The sequence below is a fragment of the Giraffa tippelskirchi genome, chromosome 10, assembly GCF_054371585.1.
Source record: "Giraffa tippelskirchi isolate mGirTip1 chromosome 10, T2T-mGirTip1v1.2.pri, whole genome shotgun sequence".
NCBI lineage: Eukaryota > Metazoa > Chordata > Mammalia > Artiodactyla > Giraffidae > Giraffa > Giraffa tippelskirchi.
In genome coordinates, this window is record NC_137284.1 from 45,231,433 (window position 1) to 45,254,213 (window position 22,781).

Genomic DNA, 22,781 nt, shown 5'->3' on the forward strand with positions numbered 1-22,781 from the left:
GGTTCCTAGAGGTCAGGCAGTTCAGCTGATGGGAAACAGCCAGAACCCACATCACAGCCTTCTCCCCAAATCGTAAAGTTCCTGGAGTGTCTAAATGCAGTCCATAACTGAGCAAGCATAGTGGTTGATGCTGACTTCGGATCCCAAGTGCTAGTTGCACATTTGCCATTATTTCCCCCTTTGTGCAGAAGGCAGATGTTTCCTTATCAAGGAAGCAAAACCCAATCAAGATAATGTTCACTTACACCAAGCGAGTGGGGCAGAAGGTGGAAGTCATCACTTGTATGAATCAGGTTGGAAAACAACTACTAAGTCAAAGGAGTAAGATAGAAATGATCTTGATTATTTGCCTACACGGTCCAAATTCACTCTGTAATTGCTCAAACCATTTCTATTTGTTGCATGTAGTAGGTTTTGCCACATTCTTCTTTGAGCAAGGAAAGAAGAGGGCATTTTAAGTTTTTCTGGGGGCAGATTTCAAAATCATCTGCATCAGCTGTAACTAGTATCACAAGCAAGAGCATAGCTTTGAGGTAAGGCTTTAAAATACACTTCTCCTTTCACAAGGATTTTCGAGGTAATTGTTTGTTCTTTTTTTTTTTTTTTTCATGTGTATCTCAGTGCTAGCAGGACAATTATCTTTTTTTTTTTTTTAACTTTTTATTTTGTACTGACGTGTAGCCAATTAACAAACAATACGCTAGTTTCAGGTGAACAGCAAAGGGACTCAGCCATACATATACATGTATCCATTCTCCCCCAAATTCCCCTACCATTCAGGTTGTCACATAACATTGAGCAGAGTTCCATGTGCTATACAGTAGTAGGTCTTTGTTGGTTCTTGTTGTTATTTAGTTGCTCAGTCGTGTCCAACTCTTTGCGATCCCATGGACCATCACCTGCCAGGCTCCTCTGTCCATGGGATTTCCCAGGCAAAAATACTGGAGTGGATTGCTATTTCCTTCTCTAGGGGGTCCTCCTGATCCAGAGATCAGATCCACATCTCTTACTTCTCCTGCATTGGGAGGTGGGTTCTTTACCACTAGCACCAACTGGGAAGCCCCTTGTTTATCTATTTTAAATACAGCAGAGTACATGCCCATCCTAAATTCCCTACCTATCCCTTCCTCCCATCCTTCCCCCTTACAACCAGAAACTCGTTCTTTTATATGTGGAATCTAAGAAAGAAATGATACAAATGAATTTACTTACAAAACAGAAACAGACTCAATTATCTTTTTTAAATCTGGAAACTGGTATAAAGTGGCATCTCCCACTTGTTGACTATGTGACTTTGGGCAAATAATCTTATATAAGCTTCAGTTCCCATTTTTTAAATTAATAGTACTTTCAGCATAGGGTTCTTATCAAGTATTAAGTGAGATAATGCATGGAAAGTTCTTAGCGTTTTTCCTAGCATGTAAGAAGCTGTTGTTCTTGCTAATCATTTCCTTATTTGATGTTTTCCAACCCAAGAAAAAAGAATCCACTCTTTTTAATAAAACTTTGAGATTATCCTCTTAATTTTTTCTTTTAATTACACAAAAGTGTTAAAATATTATTTGTGATCAAATAATGCCTGGCCATCCTTTGAATTCTCTTCCCTCTATTTGTATTTTATATCAATATACGGTAATGCTTTGGAAAAGCAGAAGCTTTAATATGCTGTTATCTTTATTATGATCATTTGGCTCCCTGAAGGGTGCCTGATGCTGTCCATCTCCCTGCATCTCGTTGGCTCCCTGGAGAGCTGTGGGGAGCCTCATAAGTGGCGAGTTCTGGCTTACTGACAAGTCCCAATGCCAACACAGTCTTGCAGAAATGTCTGAGAATATGAAAGTCTGGATTCAAGTTCAAATTCATCGCTTACTAGCTGTACATACTTGAACAAGCCACTTATCTCTCCAACACTCCCAGGGAGTTAGGAAGTTAACGGAGCCTCTTATTTTTCTTTCATGGAATTATTGTGATCCTTCATAGAATGACAAAGTGATTTTAAGCCACTAAAACATTACATCACTGAATATCATTATGGCAGACTTGCTGATTTTATAAAAATTATTATTAATAATAATAGGGCTCAGGCTGCAATAATGAGATCATAAATAATACTTTGCTAGAATGAGTTAATTTTATTAACAAGCTACTTTCACAAAGGCTTAATAGCAAATATAACTTTTCTTTCATTAAAAAAATCTGACTACTTTTTAAAATCCAATTGCTTTTCCCTTTCAACATGTTAATGTAAAAATCTTTCCAAATTTAAAGTTCCAAAATCTTCCCTTGTGGCTCAGATGGTAAAGAATCTGCCTGCAAGGCAGGAGACCCAGGTTCCATCCCTGGGTCAGTAAGATCCCCTGGAGAAGGGACTGGCTCCCCACTCCAGTATTCTTGCCTGGAGAATCCCACGGACAGAGGAGCCTGGTGGGCTACAGTCCGTGGGGTCGCAAAGAGTCCAGCATGACTGAGTGACAAACACTCACAAAAGCAAGATGCCTTCCAAAGGGCTCTGCCTCTCTTGTCCCAGGAGTTTGAGATCAGGAGAGCAGATCCTGGAGAGTTTGCTCCTCTCTTTAATAAGCAGAGAGATCCAGGTAGCAAGTGCGATGAAGTGTGATCATTAGACACGCAGTTCAGGAGAGAACTGAGCAACTCAGGACTCTGCGGCCAGACTGCTGAGGTTCAAGTCCACTCTGGTTTCACGACCACATAATCTACTTCTCTGTACCCCATCTATAAAATTGGAATAATAATAACAGTCCCTTTATCGTGGGCTTGTTTTGAGACCTAAATGAGTTAATACAAGTAAAGTGCTTAGAACTGTCCTTCGTTGTTGCTGTTGTTCAGTCGCTCAGTCGTGTCTGACTCTCTGCGACCCCAGGGACTGCAGCATACCAGGCCTCCCTGTCCATCACCAATTCCCACAGTTTGCTCAAACTCATGTCCATTGAGCCTCTGATGCCATCCAACCATCTCATTATCTGCCACCCACTTCTTCTCCTGCCTTCAATCTTTCCCAGCATCAGGGGTCTTTCCCAGTGAGTTGGCTCTTCACATCAGGTGGCCAAAGTATTGGAGCTTCAGCTTCAGCACCAGTCCTTCCAATGGGCATTCAGGGTTGATTTCCTTTAGGATTAACTGGTTTGATCTCCTTACTGTCCAAGGATTCTCAAGAGTCTACTGCAGCACCACAGTTCAAAAGCAACTGTCCTTGGTCCATAATAAATGTCATCATCATCATCATCACCTTCAAAATAGACATCTAATTTTCTCAGATATAGAACAGGGCTTCTCCTCATGCAGGATTGGTAGTGATCTCTGTGCTCATAGGTGGTGTTTCTCTGTCTTTGTATCCCTATCCCCAGCTGTGCTGGTAAACCAGTTTTCTAAAAACAAAAGCCCTGATCTGCAGTGTTTGCTGATTTCTGTGGTGTAAATATTCCCAACCTGGCTGGCATCTGGCTCCCAGTGATTTAATAACTGTCTGCCAACTTCCTGAGCACTGAAAGTCAGTACCCCCAACCTTAGCTGAGCCAGCTCCAGCGCAGCACTGCTGATGGCTTAGACACACAGTGGCAGTGAGGAGGTTAATCAGTCAGGCAGGCGGCCACATCAAGTAGTGCTAAATGACGAAAAGCAGGAGGAAACGTGTGGGAGTACAGCACTGCCCTGAAGGGCGGGCCTCACTTTAAATTCTGATTGCCCAAGGTCAGAGACGCCATATCAAAGCAATCACACCCATGACCCTCCTTAGAATCCAGTTTCCATGATAGTGAGTCAAATGCTCCTTAGTTTCAGACAGTCCCTCCTCGCCCCTCCCTGGCCTCCGCTTACTTCTGCTGTAGTTTGAGAAACAGCCAGAAGCTTGTCGAACAGGAGCTGGAGAGGAGGAGTCTTACCTGGGCTGACCCCCCTTGCCTTGGATTCCCCTCCTGACCACCCTCCCCATCCTCATCATCGCTGTGCTTTGCAGATTCCTGGTTCTCCCGCCCCTTCCTTTAGTCTAAAAAGGAACCTGAGTTCCTTCTCACAAGTCACTCTCCTTGTAAACAGCATGCCACCCTCACCAAAGACTAGCCAGGTGACAAAAAGAAGCATTTTTTCCCAGTTACAACTGCTTTCAGCAATCCCCACTTCCATTTAGGTGAACAGTTTCCCAAACTGGAGAAAAAATTGCCCAAGTCAGCAGCATAATTTGAAGCGAACATCTTGCCCACAGACTTCAGGCCAGCTGTCTCTGGACACAGCTTGCATCAACGGTGGTCTTTCTTTATAAATTAGTTCTCTGATGTTTCACCAGTGTTGCATTCAAGAGTCCATGTCTCTCTCTGAGCTTCAATCTCTGGTTCTCTGTGATTCTTAGTGTCAGGGAGGCTGGGGCTACACAGATTTCTTCTTCTGTGAATGTGAAAATGTCTCTCTTGCCTCTTCCACTTGCCTCCTGAAGATGTCTTTCTCCAAATCTATGAGCACCCATACACAGTCATGATGTCCTCCTGTACATGAGAGTTCTCTGGAGTGTGGAGTCAGTAAAACATCCACAAAAGCATACACTATTTCAATCAACAGATTATTAATTATCTTACACCAGCAGAGACCAATCTACAATATCCCAATATCAATCACTGACCACTGGGGGAAGCAGAGATTAACCCAGTTCAGTCGCTCAGTCATGTCCGACTCTTTGCGACCCCATGAATTGCAGCACGCCAGGCCTCCCTGTCCATCACCAACTCCCGGAGTCTACCCAAACCCATGTTCATCGAGTCGGTGATGCCATCCAACCATCTCATCCTCTGTCGTCCCCGTCTCCTCCCGCCCCCAATCCTACCCAGCATTAGGGTCTTTTCCAATGAGTCAACCCTTCGCATGAGGTGGCCAAAGTATTGGAGTTTCAGCTTCAACATCAGACCTTCCAATGAACACCCAGGATTGATCTCTTTTAGGATGGATTGATTGGATCTCCTTGCAGTCCAAGAGACTCTCAAGAGTCTTCTCCAACACCACAGTTCAAAAGCATCAATTCTGCGGTGCTCAGCTTTCTTCACCGTCCAACTCTCACATCCATACATGACCACTGGAAAAACCATAGCCTTGACTAGACGGACTTTTGTTGGCAAAGTAATGTCTCTGCTTGTAAATATGCTATCTAGGATGGCCATAACCTTCCTTCCAAGGAGTAAGTGTCTTTTAATTTCATGGCTGCAGTCACCATCAGCAGTGATTCTGGAGCCCAAAAAAATAAAGTCTGACACTGCTTCCACTGTTTCCCCATCTATTTCCCATGGAGTGATGGGACCAGATGCCATGATCTTAGTTTTCTGAACGTTGAGCTTTAAGCCAACTTTTTCACTCTCCTCTTTCACCTTCATCAAGAGGCTCTTTAGTTCTTCTTCACTCTCTGCCATAAGGGTGGTGTCATCCCCATATCTAAGGTTATTGATATTTCTCCCGGCAATCTTGATTCCAGCTTGTGTTTCTTCCAGCTCAGCGTTTCTCATGATGTACTCTGCATATAAGTTAAATAAGCAGGGTGACAATAGACAGCCTTGACGTACTCCTTTTCCTATTTGGAACCAGTCTGTTGTTCCATGTCCAGTTCTAACTGTTGCTTGCTGACCTGCATACAGGTTTCTCAAGAGACAGATCCAATGGTCTGGTATTCCCATCTCTTTAAGAATTTTCCACAGTTTATTGTGATCCACACAGTCAAAGGCTTTGGCATAGTCAATAAAGCAGAAATAGATGTTTTTCTGGAACTCTCTTGCTTTTTCGATGATCCAGCGGATATTGGCAATTTGATCTCTGGTTCCTCTGCCTTTTCTAAAACCAGCTTGAACGTCTGGAAGTTCACGGTTCATGTATTACTGAAGCCTGGCTTGGAGAATTTTGAGCATTACTTTACTAGCATGTGAGATGAGTGCAATTGTGCGGCAGTTTGAGCATTCTTTGGCATTGCCTTTCTTTGGGATTGGAACAAAAACTGACCTTTTCCAGTCCTGTGGCCACTGCTGAGTTTTCCAAATTTGCTGGCATATCGAGTGCAGCACTTTCACAGCATCACCTTCTTCTGCTGCTGCCCAATCCCCCATGTGTTAGAAACCAGGTCTTCACCCTCCCTCTGAACAGGGGATAAGGGTCATTACTGTGGAAATTGACCCCCCAAGGATACTGACACAGTATCATAGTTGACAAGTCCCGCTGATGTTCTTAGAGCTTCCTATCAAATTTCTAGTTTTCTTCCACCCCACTCTTCAGTGTGAACTTATAAGGCAGGATTATCAGACAAGGAAGGAAATCCTCTCATTTGGAAGACAGGGACTGTCTTAAGGTTCTCCAGAGAGACAGAAACTATAGGGTCGATGAATGGATAGATAGTTGATTGATAGATTATAGATAGATTATAGATGGGTATGGAGGGAGAGAAACAAACAAAGAAAGAGAGACACTGATTGATTTTTAAGAAATTTGCTCATAGGATTGTGGGACTGGCAAGTCTAAAATTTATAGGGCAGGACAGCAAGCTAGAAATTCATGAAAAGTTTATTTTTCAGTCTTTGATTTGAAATCCTCAGAGGTAGAAATTCAGCCAAGATTTCTATGTTGCAGTCTTGAGGCAGAATTCCTTCTTCTTAAGGCTTTCTTTTGAATAGGTAAGATCCATCCACATTATTTTTCCAGTAGTCATGTATGGGTGTGAGAGTTGGACTATAAAGAAAGCTGAGCACTGAAGAATTGATGCTTTTGAGCTGTGGTGTTAGAGAAGACTCTTGAGCGTCCTTTGGACTGCAAGGAGATCCAACCAGTCAATTCTAAAGGAAATCAGTCCTAAATATCCACTGGAAGGACTGATGTTGAAGCCGAAACTCCAATACTTTGACCACCTGATGTGAAGAACTGACTCATTGGAAAAAACCCTGATGCTGGGAAACATTGAAGATGGGAGGAGAAGCGGACGACAGAGGATGAGATGGCTGGATGGCATCACTGACTTAATGGATATGAGTTTGAGTAAATGCCGGGAATTGGTGATGGACAGGGAGGCCTGGTGTGCTACAGTCCATGGGGTCACAAAGAGTCTGACATGACTCAGCAACTGAACTGAACTGAACTGAACCCACATTATATAAGATAATCTGCTTTGTGCATGCATGCTAAGTTGCTTTGGTCATGTCTGACTCTTTGAGACCCTATAGACTGCAGCCCACCAGGCTCCTCTGTCCATGGGGTTGTCCAAGCAAGAATACTGGAGTGGGTTGCTATGCCCTCCTCCAGGGGATCTTCATGACCCAGAAATCAAACCCATGTCTCATCATGTTTCCTGCATTGGCAAGTGGTTCTTTACCACTAGCACCCCCTGGGAAGCCCAGTCTGTTCTACTTAAAGCCAACTCATTGTAAATATTAATCACACCCACAGATACCTTCAGAGCAACTTCTAGACTAGTGTTTGACCAATAACTGGGCACTAGAGCTGAGTCAACTGGACATAGGAAGTCTACCTTCACAGAGACCAAACTGCAGAAACAGATAAAAGCAACTTGGAAGAAAGAATGCAGGGAGAATGCTTCATTAACATTTTATTAATATCTTTAGAGAAATAAGAGAAGATATTATAAGCACAAAATGGGAGCCGGATGTTATGGGTTTTAAGAAAATACAAGCTCAGCGAACAAAGTAAAAGCCTTTGGGAAAATTCAGCATATATGAAGATGTCAATAAAAGTTTCAAAAGATGATAAACTCAGGAAGTAAGGCAAAACCCCACAGAGGTGTAATATAAGAGAAAAATAAAACTAAAGAAAATCCAAATGACCTGACATCCAAACCATAAACCTTCCCTAAAGATAGAGCAGAGAAAGTGAAGGAAAGGAAATCATCAATGAAATAAAGAAAACTTCCCAAAGTTGTTACCATTGACAGCTTGTGAGAGACCACTGAGTGCCCAGGACTGGTTGAAGTAAACCCACATGAAAGTGCACACCATGGGGAAAGCTCAGAAAAGTGGGAACAAGAGAAGGCCCTCCCTCCAAACTATTAAGAGAGGAAAAAAGACCAGGTCACACACAACCTTCAGGAACCAAAATGACTTTGGATTTCCCAAAAGTAACACAGAGAGAATTGCTTAGAATTCCATACATAACTTAATTATCAAAAAAAAAGTGTAATGATGGAGTAAAAATATGTTCAGCTGTGTGAGGTCTCACTTGACCTCATGCACACGCCTTCTCAGGAAGCTGCTGGGAGAGTTCTAATGACATGAGCAAGGTACCTAGATAAACTCCTACATAGAGACATCCTGTCTTTACAGTAGCAGTGTGGTGGGGAAAGCATCTTCCTTCGCATCCTGATCTCTGTTCTTGGGATCTGTTCCCTGGATGTCTTTTTTACCATTCTTACTATCATTCATGTATGTGGTTGATCAGATGAATTTTTGTGGACTAGCACGAGCTACAAACCATTTCATGGCAATTTTATGGCAAGATGTGTTCCAAGTTCAAACTAACCAATTTACTAATCATCTTTGGGATTTGGACCCTGCTCAGAGGAATTAGGAGGCCACGCTGTGGCAGAGTCTGTGCACGCTGAGCATCACCAGCAGCATCCATGGCTCACGAGCTCCTCTGTTCCTCCAGGTTATCAGTGTACTTGTCTCTCCCAATTCACCGGGAGAAACTGTGAATCTGAGATCACAGCCTGCTTCCCAAACCCCTGCCGGAATGGAGGCTCCTGTGACCCCATAGGAAACACTTTCATCTGCAATTGCAAAGCTGGGCTTACTGGAGTCACGTAAGTGCGATTGTGCAGTTAGTCTTTTTCTACACTGCCTCTTCTTGCTAAGAAAACAAAACTAACCGGGGTATAATATCCACTACTGACAGGATGGGCAAAGGGTTAATACCTGTACATGAAGAGTGCTTACCAATGACTAAAATGTTATCAGGGATTATCTCTGGGGAGTGGGGTTATGGGTAAATTACATTTTTACTTTATTCTTTTCTATATTTTCAAAAAGTTATATAATTACTATGTTATATAATCTGGAAAACAATTCTTTTAAAGAAAGTCATCTATGACCCTAATGTTTCCAGTATAATTCTGAGACAGATATGCTATGCATTTCCCCAGAACTCATCAACTGGACTCTACTGCCTAGCGTTTTATGATCATCCTGAGAAACTAAAGACTTACCTTTCCTTTGAAAATCTTTTTTTCCCCCAAGAATCAGGGAAATTAAAGTGTTAGCCAAATGGAAACGGAATGTTTTCGGTTCTGAGTAAGACACCAGTTTCAACCATCCTTGATGGTTTTAGAAGTATATATATACATATATGTAATCTCAGGCGAAGTGATATTCTAATTACAGATCAGTCTTATGTATTCATTAAAGCAAATCTCCTGAGGACTTTACCAGGAAATACTTAGCTGACTTTGAATCGTTGGATGTAATTTAAAGTAATAAAGCTGCATTTATTTTTAAATACTCTGTGATTCTGACTAATTTCCACCTGACCTGGCCTCAATCTGTTCACATTAGGGACGTTTGACTACATTTTAAAAGGTAAATTACCACAGATATACGTGATCAGACCTTTTAAAATGAACGTGTGGGAACAACTGCAGCAGTAGAAGACAAGGAAGAGGAAAGACTATATTCTTAAATAACATTAAACTAAGAGGAAGACTTACATGTTTGCCTATTTTAACTATACTCAAAGCAAGTCATGGATTGCTTTAAAGAGAATAAAACTGATTTACTTTTCATTAGAATGCTTTAATCATTTTTCCCCTGGTAATCTGAGTTAGCATTAGCCTTTAACAGAAACACAGGGACTTCCCTGGTGGTCCAGTGACTGAGAGACCACACTCCCAATGCAGGGGCCCCAAGTTCCATCTCTGGTGAGTTAACTAGATCCCACATAAAATAAATAAAAATAAATTTAAAAAACCTAAGCTTAGAATCTGGAAGATAAACACTGCTATGTATCCCTCCACCCACCGCCTACATATGCCCCATTACCCTTCCTCCCAGAGAGACCAAAAATTACTGTGTTCCATTAGAGGGGAATGTCAGAATCAAAAACTTTCTCCTCCTGGGAAACTCTGTATAGGGTGTCTAGGTTCGCAGCTCTTTATCTGCAATTCTACAATACCCAAAGCTCTAAGAAGTAAAAAGATTGAGAATATAATCGTGGCAAACATTTGCTGGCAAAACCAAGCAAACCATTCCGAGGTTATTCTAGTCTTTATTTCCCTCATTTAGTGTGACTATCCATATGTCTCACTGTAGAAACACTGGTATATTTGGTGATAGGTCCTATGCCAGTTTGTGGGATGGGGTGGGTATTTTACATAATATGAAAGACACGTAGTGTATGTCATTTCTAAAATTGCAGAATTTTGCATTCTGAGATCCATCTGGCCCCGAGCATTTGAAGACCGGTAGTCTTCAACAGCATCTCTGGTTTCTTTTTCCACTCCTTCTGTTCTCTCCCAGGACAGCCCTTTCCTCCCCACCCAGCAGCATAGGTTCAGAGTACGGGAGAGATGGCATTGGTTGGTTGGTAGGAAGCCCTTCATGCGTGATGAGGACTGGGGTCCTGGGTGGGCACATAAAAGCCCACGCATCTCCCGTGTACCCTGCATCACGTCGTTTCTGTCCTGCTTCAGGGGCCCCTCCAGGGGCTTTTTATCTTTCTGAAACATGTCCGTGTAAGAGCAGATGCCCGCTGGCCCTGCTGGTTGAGAGGGGGCTTTTGTGTTCTGTCGCAAAGGTGTGAGGAGGACGTCAATGAGTGCGAGCGGGAGGAGTGTGAGAACGGCGGCGCCTGCGTCAACGTGTTCGGCTCCTTCGTGTGCAACTGCACGCCGGGCTATGTGGGCCAGTACTGCGGGCTGCGGCCAGTGGTGGTCCCCAACATCCAGGCCGGGCACGCCTACGTGGGCAGGGAGGAGCTGATCGGCATCGCCGCGGTGCTCCTGGTCATCGTCGCCCTCATTGTCCTCTTCGTCGTCTTCCGCAAGAAGGTCTTCCGCAAAAGCTACTCTCGCAACAACATCACGCTGGTGCAGGACCCCGCCACTGCCGCCCTGCTTCGCAAGAGCAACGGCGTGCCCTTTCGGAGCCTGCGCCCCGGGGACGGCCGCCACGTGTACCAGGAGGCCGGGCCACCGCAGGTGCCCGTGCGTCCCATGGCCTACACCCCGTGCTTCCAGGGCGACTCCAGGAGCAACCTGGACAAGATTGGGGATGGGCTGGGCGGCGAGCCCCAGGAGATGACCACCTTCCACCCCGAGTCCCCGCGCATCCTGACGGCCCGGCGGGGTGTGGTGGTGTGCAGCGTGGCCCCCAACCTGCCCACCGTGTCCCCCTGCCGCTCCGACTGCGACTCCATCCGCAAGAACGGCTGGGACGCAGGCACTGAGAGTGAGTCCGCTGGAGGAATTCAGCAGCATTTCTTCCACTAGTGTTTAGCGGAACTTTGGGAACGGAGAGCGACCCCAGAGGCACAGAGCTCTCCTTAGGACAGGCCCTGACACTGAAGGTTCACACCAGCCCTGAAATCTTGCTCTGGTTCTTATCCCCATTTACAGATGGGGAAAATGAGGCTTTGAGAACATACATAAGGTGCCCACCGTCACGGAGTTCGTTAAGGGGCGGTTGGTATTCCAACCCGGGGATGCCAGCCTCTAAAACCCCATGCTCTTCTCATAACAACATACTGTTGGCAGTAAACCAAGCAGGGTAGCAATATTTGCAATATACAGGAAGTGTGCTCTGGAAAATCAGAGGAGAGTATTTCCAGTCTTAGGGAGAAGACTTGAGAGGAGCAGAGGGACATTGGAGTTGGACGATGGTGGATCCAGGAAAAAAAGGGGGTTCCACATAGAAGCACCCACAAACTCAGAAGAAGAGCAGGTCCTTCTGTTTGGCTGGAATGCAGGGTCCAAGAGATAAGCAGGAAATGTGGTCCAGGCCATATGCTAGTGTTTCCCTCTCCTCTTGGCCTCCTGGAGCAGAAATGTAGGCAAAAGGAAGACCCACAAGTGCAAAGGCCCTGGGGTGGGAAAGACTTTAGTATATTGAAGAACATAGACAAGATCAATGTAGTTGGAGCTCGGTGAGCAACACTAATGTAGAATTTTAAGCAGGAAAGTAGCGCAATGTAATTTCCATTTTTAAAAGATGGCTCAGACCAATTCATGGAAAAGAGACCAAGCAGAAAGTAAGAGAGAAGGAAGCAATTAGTTGGCCTCTACGAACATCTAGGCAAGAGGTAGTGATTGCTTTCCCTGCTCTAGTATCAGTCAGGCAAGCTCTGTTATATCTTATGACTTTTCATTAGGCCTAGCGGCTTTATTTTCGAGCAGCAATAACACCCTGGGTAGCTGGAGTTTCCAAAGGCTTTGGATACAGTACTCTGATATATGTTGGAGTAGAAGCAGGGGGAGGTGGGTTTTAAATGAAGCTAGAAATCACCTGTAGTCAAGGAGATAAAGGGTTCCTCCATGGAGGAAGGGGGCATGCCTCCTGGTGTCTTTAAGCAGGAGTAAGATTTGGGAGAAAACTATCTGAGAGGGCCTTCTAGAAACAGGACGCAGCTCAGTTCGTGTAGGGGACACAGAAGGGGTTTCCTGAGCAGTGTCTGGCTCTGTCGTTTAGGAGGAAGGCAAGGCTAGAAATAAAAGTTCGGATGCCAAGTACACTCAAGATGATTGAATCTCTGAGAGTGTGAGCTCACCGAGGGAGCAGGAGCAGATAATATGCTCAACCTGGGCCACTTGCAAATGCCTGCTTGTGGGAGGTAGGCGGGGGCTGAGGCCAGGAAGGGAAACACACACAGGCCACAAAGAGAGAGCAGAAAAAGTGGAATGGGCGGGGAGCAGAAGTTAAGACTATCAATAAGGTCAGCAGGGTTCAGTCCCACAAAACCATCCAGGAGGATACAGTCTTACACAGAAAAAATAGATATACTATGCTTACCACCTGGAAGTTTCTTAGTGATCTCAAGAATGTTTCAGTGAGTCTTCAAGACAGAGTCCAGTGTGCAAGGGTTAAGGACGAAGAGATTTGGTGAGAAAACAGAGGCAACAAATGATCATGAAAAGCCACCACTGCTGTGTGCTGAATCGTTTCCTTAAATCCCACGCTGCCCCACATGGGTACCAGTTGGAGGAGGGATGAGTGAAATGACTTGCCTACATTCGATTCCTGGGTCGGGAAGATCCTCTGGAGAAGGGATAGGCTACCCACTCCAGTATTCTGGCCTGGAGAATTCCATGGACTGTATAGTCCGTTGGGTCGCAAAAAGTCAGACACGACTGAGTGACGTCCACTTCACTTCATGAGCAGTAACTAGGAAAGGGAGGGATAGGATCCGAACCTGGTGCGTCAGGTGCTTTTCCCAACACTATTCCTGGAGCTTTAGCAGGGAAGAGAAACAGGAACAGGAGAGGGAGGGTCTGCTGATGATGACAGAGAGCCTCTACGCATGACATTCTAGTGCGCCCCCACTGCTGAGACCTCCTTTGAGGAGGCACACTTATACTTCAAGTAGTCGCCCTGGATGCTACCCATAAATATATTCCCTCTCAAATTATCTGTAGAGTTAGACTTCACTGCAGCCTTGCTAAACCCTCTGGTTAATGGAAAGCCTCCTTTTACTTAGCAGTGAAAAGCAGGGGGCTTAAATAAATGGAGGAGTGCAGAGAGGAGCTTCTGCCCAGCACTGCGCTCACCAGGGTGGGCCACTTGGCCTCTCCTCTCTCGCGTTCACGGCTGAGCCTGGTGCCCACTTTGTGCTTTTCCAAGGCACGTCTTGTTTTCTGTGGTGTGGCTGCTGACAGGTGAATTTCTCCCTGGCATCTCTCTCCACTTAGATCAGCTGTTTATCAACTCATTGTTTCGCTGTGACTCCAGCACCTGGTGGCAGAGGCCAGGCCGCAGTGCCCGCTCCCACCACCCCATGTGGGAGAAACGGTGATCGCTCTAGTCACCGAGAACAACCGTTCCTTAAGCACGAGGCCCCCTCTCTTGGTACCATCACACTCTGTAATGATTTGAAGTTTTCCCGGTGATCAGTTCCCTTCCCCTACTTGGGAATGTGACAGCTTTATTTCCAGAATCTACCTCAGGCCAAAACTCACACGGCCCCCCAAAGTATTGTTGAATTTTTATGGAATACATTTCCTCCTTTGTTAAGACAGTCTCTGGGCGACTAATTCATTTTTCAGTTGACAACTTGGAGATATGGGTTGTTTTCCCTTGCTTCCTTTAGTCCATCAAATAAGAGAGTGGCCCTATAGTGTGTGTGGCTGTGTGGGTGTCTGTTGGTGTGTGTGCAGGCTGTCTTTGTGCGGCAAAGAAAGGGGAAGTGTGTGGCTATCGGCACGTCCACATCACCGACTGCCCTCCTGCCAGGGTGCCACGTGCTGTCATCCCCAAAAGTGGTGTGACGCTGCCCTCTAGAAGGCAATGTGGAAAACTTCACTCACTCCCCAGAGATGGAAGTTTGGAGACCTGTAATGATATTCTTGCCTATAAAATATTTATACCCCTATTTTAAAAATAATCTCACTTAACCTGGTGTTGACACCACGTCGGTCCATGCAAATGATTTAAATTAACTCTGAGTGGCAAAACCAGCCCACTCCATCCTCCCTTCACTCTTCTCAGTTGCTCCCCTTTGAAGACAGAACAGCACTTTCAGCTGTCAGCTATTTGGAAGCTCATTTGCCGCGGGTTAAGGGTTTTGAATCCCTAATGTAAATCTCTTGATTGACAGACCTTTGCCCCCAATGGCACAATCAATTTTCTATTGTGTGGCTAAATTCTTTTCTCTAAGCAGATGAAAGCGCCCCAAGAAGTGAACTCTGGCAGGGGACAGGGCTGGAAATACGCACAAGGTAACCAGTGTCATTTCTGCTTTCTCTCTGGCTGTACACGAAGACAAAGGGGTTGATGACCCGGGAGAAGTGACCTGCTTTGCAGGCAGTAATAAAGGCAGCAACTCGGAAGTTCAGTCCCTGAGTTCCTTCCAGTCGGATTCGGGCGATGACAATGGTAAGAAGTCCCGGGATTTGTTTCCCCGGTGGACTGTGTTCCCTGTGCTGGCAGCCGCTGGTTGGGAGGGTGATGAGACCTGTTTCCTTTCCTGACCTGATCTTGGACCTCTGCCCATGCTCACAGCTTTTTGGTGAACTCCACTGTTGGGTATTGTCACAGAAAAAGCAAGCTCTCATTGAGCTGCCCCAGCTGTGAGCAGGCGCAGAAGGAGACGAGGTTCTCCCAGACCTCCAGTAATGTGTCCTCTTTGATTGGCTCATGATGGAACTACCTTATCCCAAAGAAAACTCTCTAGCAAACTGTGATTTATTTCCTTTTTTGTTTTAATTCATGATGATGTCTTCACTCTTCACTCTACATCCAATCTCCCTATGATTAGAAATTAATTCAGAGGCAAGACCTCCTTCCAGTAGAACCTGCTTCCCAGAGAGGCGGTATCTTCCTTCAGTTGAGAACCCCTTATAATCGCTTGGGGTCATGAGATTTTGGAGACTCTAGTAGACATGATATATCAACTCCTTTGAAAAATGCACATGCACCCAAAATGGTGCATCCAGCTCCATGTGGCTCATGAACCCCACTGACACTCCAAAGCTGCTGCCTCCACCGCTCATGAACCCATGTTTATGGAGAGGCGTTAATTCTGGACTCGATTTTCTGACCTTGAGGAACCAGGCTTGGAGATTGGATTGATCTCCCCCAGGAAGGGGAGGGGAGCAGAAATGGTCATAAAACAGTGAGAATTTACCACATGGTGGCAAACCAAGAATTATTTCAAATAGTCATCAACAGACAGGCAACCTTATCTTAGCCTATACCTTAGGCCGTTTTCCCATTTGTCAACAATTGGTAAAAATTGAATATGTATTAATTTATATAATCATTCCACCCATAAACCCTTGCAGAGTTTCTCTTGAGCGCTAAATCCTACACTGGGCATTCTGTACCATGAGGTACAAAATGAAAACAACATAGTCTTTGCCACCCCTCCAACTCCCACCCCACAGGTAAAGATAGAAACGGGAGTCCCAAGACTATAATGTCAATCACGGAAGTAAAACAGTCCGCTTTCCTCATCACTGCCCCCTAATCCCTTCCACCTCCTTCCCAAATCCCTGGCCCTCCTGAGAGGTGCAAAAACTGCTGGGGCAACAAGCCACACTGATAGCAGACTTCTTCCAGGCTGTCTCAGAAGGTCAGAGGCAGGTCTCCAGATCTGTTTGCCTTGGTGTTTACCCCCTTCTTCATCCCTAACCAAGAAGAAAAGCTGTCTCTGGTTTGTATTTTATCTAGAAGCACCCAAGAACATAGTGTTTCCATACTCCGGACAGTAACTCCAGTGATGATGTCTGGTTGACTACTTTCACAGTCTCTGCTTTATCACACACTGGGACTTTCATGCTTAGCATTCTAGGCTGGTCCATTCTAGCAGGCTTCCTAAAGTATTAGGAATTTTCTACCTACTAGTTTTTATTTTCCCACTTTCTTGTTTTTTAAATTATGAAAGTATGATAACACATTTACAGGAGATTTGGAAAATACAGAACAAAATTATAGATAATTTCACTATATATTACAATTATTTTTTTAATTAAAATTTTTAGTTGGATTTTCAATATCAAACTCTCAAAAGTTAATTGAATGAATATAATGAAAAGTAGAAGGATACAGTGGGCCTGAGGGCTTCCTTGGTAGCTTGGATGATAAAGAATCTGCCTGCAGTGAAGGAGACCTGGATTGGATCCCTGGGTCGGGAAGATCCCCTGGAGTAGGAGATGGCTACCCACTCCAGTATTCTTGCCTGGAGCATTCCATGAACAGAGGAGCCTGGCGGGCTATAGTCCATGGGGTCTCAAAGAGTCAAACACAACTGAGCAACTAACACACACATACAAAGTAGACCTGAAAAGCACCATGAACCAATTCAACATAATTAAGATTTATACAGTCTTCACACAATAGTAGGATACAAATTCTATTCAAGTTCTCATGGACTAGAAACTGGGAGACACTGGAATATATCCAGGGACACAAAATAAGGTACAAAAATTTGATGGTCTAAAGGTATTGACATCATAAAGAGTCTGTTCTCTTAATCACTGGAATTATGTTAGAAATCAATATCAAAAGATATTTGAAAATAACCCATATATTTTCAAGAGTAATGTGACATTTACCAAAAGAGATCTTTGACTTAGCCTTCTACCGACTGGTTTTAAGCCTGATCACCTCTCCAAAACTTCTGGTATCAGATGCTAAGGCGACCCAGGTGGGCACAGAAATCTCCTCCCCATTTTCTGACTATTTCAGAGGCCAAGCTCCTCTCTACACTTTGCGGGTGGGAGCCGGGTCATCCCAGGCTGCAGGTGGCACCATCTGAGTGTGAAACCATCAGTCCTGCAAAGGTGATTGTTCATCACTGGCATTTGGCTCGGAGAAGCACGGCTGACCAGCAAGTAATTATCCCTGGGAATAGTGAGATCTTCCTCCGAGCCTTTGGGAGTTACTAATGAGAAATTAGCATGAGCTTATGAGCCTTTGCCTTTCTAGATTGATTTCCTTGGGCCATGAGGTGTGAATTTATGACGTGGCAATTCCTGCCAACCATGCCTTTCAGGAGGACTGGCCCTAAATTTGCTGCTATTTCCCCTCCTCCAAGAATCCAAGGGGATAAAAGTGTCCATTGTAGTCCAGTAGATGGACTATGGGAAACTTTGGGTATTTGTGTGCTGTACCTTTGTTGTTGTTGCTGTGTTGTTGTTAGAGTGTATGTTTAGAAGACGTAACTAACCTGAAACTGTCCTTCTCCTCCCTCCTGTCTGCTTTCCTGGCCACAAGCATCCATAGTGACTGTCATTCAGCTTGTCAACAATGTAGTTGACACTATAGAGAATGAAGGTATTTACTGTTTTCTTCCATAGCATCTCTTTGTGCAATTACCTTTTTAGGAAAGACTGCTTCCTTGTTACTTTGAAAAAGGGATGATTTTATTTTATTTTTTTCAAGTATAGTTGTACAATATTATATATGTTTCAGATGTACAACATAGTGATTAATACTTTTTGAAAGTTATACTCCATTTACAGTTATTACAAAATATTGGCTATATTCCCTGGGCTGTATAATACATCCTTGTAGCGTCTGTATTTTATGAACTAAAGGTGATTTTAATCAGCTGGCCACCATCAGTAAAAAGGTGGTTTCAAATGAGGCACTGAATGTCTCTCTCTGAATTAGAGCAAATTTTACAATTTTGAAAAAAAAATCCAGTTCAAAATTTTTTCAATATGTGAGATACTCTTTTTACAAAATCCCTTCCCAGAGAAGAGTAGCCACTTAGTTGAAATCCATATTAATACTAAGTTCATTCTTACATTCAACATGTATTGATTGAGCACCTACCATGAGCTAGGGATATTTAAGAAATTATTCAAAGCTACAATATTATGGGGATTGATTTCAATCAAGTAACTTTCATTAGTGATTTAAAACTATTAGGGTCTGCTATAGATGGGGTTTATTTTTTTTGTTTTGTAAATAACAACGGGGAGAAATAGGAGCATTGTTAAAAGTCACCCAAAATGTCCTACTGTACCCTCTTCACATGCCTTGGACTGTCAGTTTTACTTCTCACTTTGTATTTAAACAGTGTCTGTCATGGATCAAGGGCAGAACTTCAACCGAGGTGACGCTGCCACGCCCCTAGCACCAGATGTTACTTATGCATTAGAAATTTCCGAGTTTGCTCTTAACCTGGCCGTCTCCCTCCATGGTTTCTGAGTGTCTTTGACCTTACTTTTGCATGTTCCAGGTGTCTTGTGTGCTCGGCACTAGGGGTGAAAGTCCCACTCACATCTCCCTCCCCAAGCCTCTCCCTTGCCCCAGTCATTCATTTATTTGCATGGCGTGTCTCCCGCCCTCCTGCAGTCCACAGGAAGGCGGATGCATCTTCCTTCTCAGAGCATGTTGCCAGCCTGGCTCTGCACTTAGCCTGCGGCTAGAAAGAGGGAGGGGAGGGGAGAGCCTTCTAGAACTGTGTTTCCACAGCACGCCCTTGCTCACCAAGGCTTATGCCGTGGCTGAGTGGGAGACGCAGCAGCAAGCAGGCCTCCTCCTCAGAGTTGCCACTGCCTTGTACACCCCCAGGTGACAGCACGGCTAGGCCTGAGATGGGCCCTGTAAAAAGCATGGGGCTGTGCCTGGCTTCTTCGCTGTCTCCTGAGCTTTGAGAGTTGCATGCCAGGCCCCCTGCTTGCAGCCTTCTGCACCCCGTCCCCAGCGCCGCCCTAGTGGAAACTAACTGCTCCGGCTTCCCTCTCGCAGCCTACCACTGGGACACGTCCGACTGGATGCCCGGGGCCCGCCTGTCTGACATAGAAGAGGTGCCCACCTACGAGAGCCAGGAGGGCGCGGCACCGCAGGGCAGCGCGCGGGGTCTGGAGAGCGACTACTACCTGGGGGGTTACGACGTGGACAGCGAGTACCCGCCACCACACGACGACGAGTTCCTGGGGCAGGACCCGCTGCCGCCGCCACTGCCCGAGGACTTCTCGGACCAGTACGACGGCCTGCCGCCCGCGCGGCCCGGCTCGCTGGCTGGCACGCTGAGCCCGGACTGCCGGAGGCGGCCTCAGTTCCACCCCAGCCAGTACCTCCCTCCCCACCCCTTCCCCCACGAGACGGACTCGGGGGGCCCGCCCGCCACTTGTGAGTTCAGTACTTTCGCCGTGAGCGTGAACCCGGGCGCAGAGGCCGCGGCGGGCCCCGCAGACGGCGTGGCCCTCTCCTTGCACAACTCCCGGGGCCCCTCGTCCTCCGACATGTCGGCCAGCTGCGGCTTCGACGACTCCGAAGCAGCAGTGAGTGACTATGAGAGCGTCGGGGAGCTCAGCCTCGCCAGCCTCCACATTCCCTTTCTGGAGACCCAGCACCAGACCCAGGTGTAGAGGCCGCGCGGAGCCCGCGGGCTGGTACAACGTGCAGAGACGGGCGGGGCTCGCCGCTCTGCGCAGCAGGCAACGCAGTATTTTCAGCTGGAAACCCCTTCCCCGAGTCATACTGTCACGAACAAGCTCGACTCCCCTTGGGTGAAAAGGAAAGGCTCAGAAATTGTTTCTGAGAGGTGACCCATCGCCCGGGCAGCGCGTGCCTGCCTACATGACCCAGAAGGAGCACCGAGTTTTTAAAGCGGAAGCAAGCTCAGCCGTGAAGTTAGACGGCCCATCTGCCTGCTTTGTGCAGTACTGTGCGCTGGGAACGGTTACAGCGTCGGTCCGGTCCTTGCAGTATTAATAACTGGCAGCAAGCCAAGAGGCTTTGTTGCATGTAATTTTGAGCCAATGGGGGGAAATGAAAATAGTAGTTATGACTGTTGGAAAAGTTAGTCTCTTAGGCAAAAGAAAAGAGGAACGACCATTATTTAATAAGAAAATGGGCTGAAGCCTTTCAAATGAACTTTTTATTTTTTTTAATAAGCTACCCAATTTTCAGCTATAAAGTTAGGTTTGGGTAACATGTTTAGTATGCTCAGTTATTTTTGTTTGTTTGTTTGTGTTAAGCATCCAAAATAATATAGTTGTATTTTATGATCATTGAGAAAGATATCAGTGAAGAGGAATACTTGAGATATCTGGGTTCCATTTTGTAGGTTGAGGGGAAGCTTAACATTGTGCAAACATTGGAAAGAATGTGATTATCTGTCTTTGTGTTTTCCAGTAAATATTCTTGGCTGTACCCACAATTTCAACATTGCAGCAGAAATTGGCCTTTGTTCTGAGAATCAGGGAATAAAGAGACAAAAAAAGGAATATTTTAGTACATTGTTCCCTAGAATGAGAGATATTGAGAGGTTTAAGCAGAATTCACAAATTCAGGGGAAAAAAAAATTAATACTTCCAAAGTTTTCAGCTAGATAATCACAGTTCTTGATAATGCATATAAAAGGTATGTGTTTTAAATTGGTAGCATCATCACTATAGATGCAGTTTTGTTTTTTAAAAAAAGGAGAAGAAAGATTAGTTATTGTGTATAAATTATAATAGTGTGTGTGTCTGGGCCTATGTACAGATATGTGCTTGCACTCAGTAAGGCTGCTCTTGAGGAAAAGTGACAGGAAGGTTTTAGGATACAACCTATGTTAAAAATCCTGCCAGCAAGGCCAACCTTCCAATTTCTCTGATCTTAATGATATTAGAGAAACACCAAATGCCATATTTTATTCCAATTCAGTTAACTTTATTTTGGTATTGCCATTTATATTAACTTGCAACAAAACTGTGCTTTTTTAAGGAAGAAGACAAAACAGTATTTTGTTATAATTTTTCAGAACTAAACGCTTATTTGAAAAAAATATAAATTTTCATTACACCTTGCCTTTTGGTTCTCCCCTCTTCTGACATGCGGGCTTTGACCCTGAGTTTCCAAAATTGCCAGGAGAATCATCTGACTGAAAATACAGTAACTCAAAGCTTAAAGTTGATGAGCTGAGTAACTTTGCTCTTTTGCTTCCATTGGATCATGGGCACGTGCACAGAGGCCATGGTTAAATAAATGCATATTTGCACTCTCTGCATATGAGCGAATCTCTGCGTCCACAGTTTCTGGTGACATGGCGTTGGTGTGTCTACTATACTGTCCTGAATCTATGTATCATTCACTCAGACGTATTTTTCAGTTGTCTCAGTCATGTTCAATCCACTTCTTTGTAGGAGTCAGTGTTTCCAAAAGTTTTTGGTTAAAACAAACAGAAAAAATTCCTTTTCATTCGCAAGCTTCCTGAGTAAACTGTACACTCATACACTTCACAGATTTTTCAGCTTTTCTCCTCTTCCTATCTCTTAGTCAGACCTACTCATGGGAATATTATCTGCACCATGGTCTTGAAATAAATGAATTTCACTAAGGCTGCTTGGGAGAATGAAATCTTTGGTATTTTTCTTATGTAAGAAACCCATTTACAAGAGTCACAGAGAAAATGACAACCTAATGGTCTAGAATAGAATCTCTGCTACACTTTCTCTAATGCAGTGGCATAAAAAACAATCAAAGTAAAACCAACAATTCATTTCTTGCCCCAGGAAATATTAGAAGGAGATTAATGCCAATGAATCACTCCTGCTTGCACAGCATACCCTCCAGGCAGAGTGCCCTTGGAACCCAGTAATGAAGGAATAAATAGATCCTAATGCTGTTGTGAAGTCACCCAAGAAAATTGTGCCCACTCTTGACTCTGACTTATATAAAATACCTTTTTCTTCAGAATATCTTCCCCTGGTTTTCTGCAGAGTAGCTCTGCAGCTAAATGTATACCAGAAAAGCATGTGTTATGTTTTGATCAATTACCTTTAAATACATGATATCTTATCACTTTTTGGATAATTAGCTCTTCCTGTAGATTCTGAAATGGTTTGCAGCCAGGCCAAGATGGAACTAGGTGGGGTGACCAATGATTCAAGAGCTGGAAGGGTCCTTAAGATCTGCTTATCCAATCTCCTTATTTTATAAAAGAGGAAACATACCCAGAGAGGGGAAGCGACTCACCCAAGCTCACACAGGAAGTTAAGTAGCTGAACAAGAACTAGAACTCATCTGTTTGACCAGTATTCTTTCTATTACTATTATTCACCACTTAACTGCCTAGGGCATGGTATCTGCCTGCTTCTGCTAGAGCTTTTGATTTCACCCCATTCCTGCTTTGGAATATACTAGAAGAGAGAA

The 22,781-nt window shown here is 44.7% G+C and overlaps 1 protein-coding gene across 1 annotated transcript in view; it reads left to right on the top strand.

The window, feature by feature from the left end:
• The window catches only part of FAT3 (FAT atypical cadherin 3), a 787,529-nt gene extending 766,948 nt beyond the window's left edge, over positions 1-20,581 (top strand). Inside the window, exons 25-30 of the mRNA XM_081531110.1 lie at positions 8,635-8,788; positions 10,774-11,426; positions 14,949-15,062; positions 17,904-17,963; positions 18,715-18,750; positions 19,389-20,581. Coding sequence (XP_081387236.1) covers positions 8,635-8,788; positions 10,774-11,426; positions 14,949-15,062; positions 17,904-17,963; positions 18,715-18,750; positions 19,389-20,011 — 1,640 coding nt within the window. The 3' untranslated portion in view covers positions 20,012-20,581. The remainder of the gene's footprint in view (positions 1-8,634; positions 8,789-10,773; positions 11,427-14,948; positions 15,063-17,903; positions 17,964-18,714; positions 18,751-19,388) is intronic.
• Positions 20,582-22,781: the final 2,200 nt, after the last annotated feature.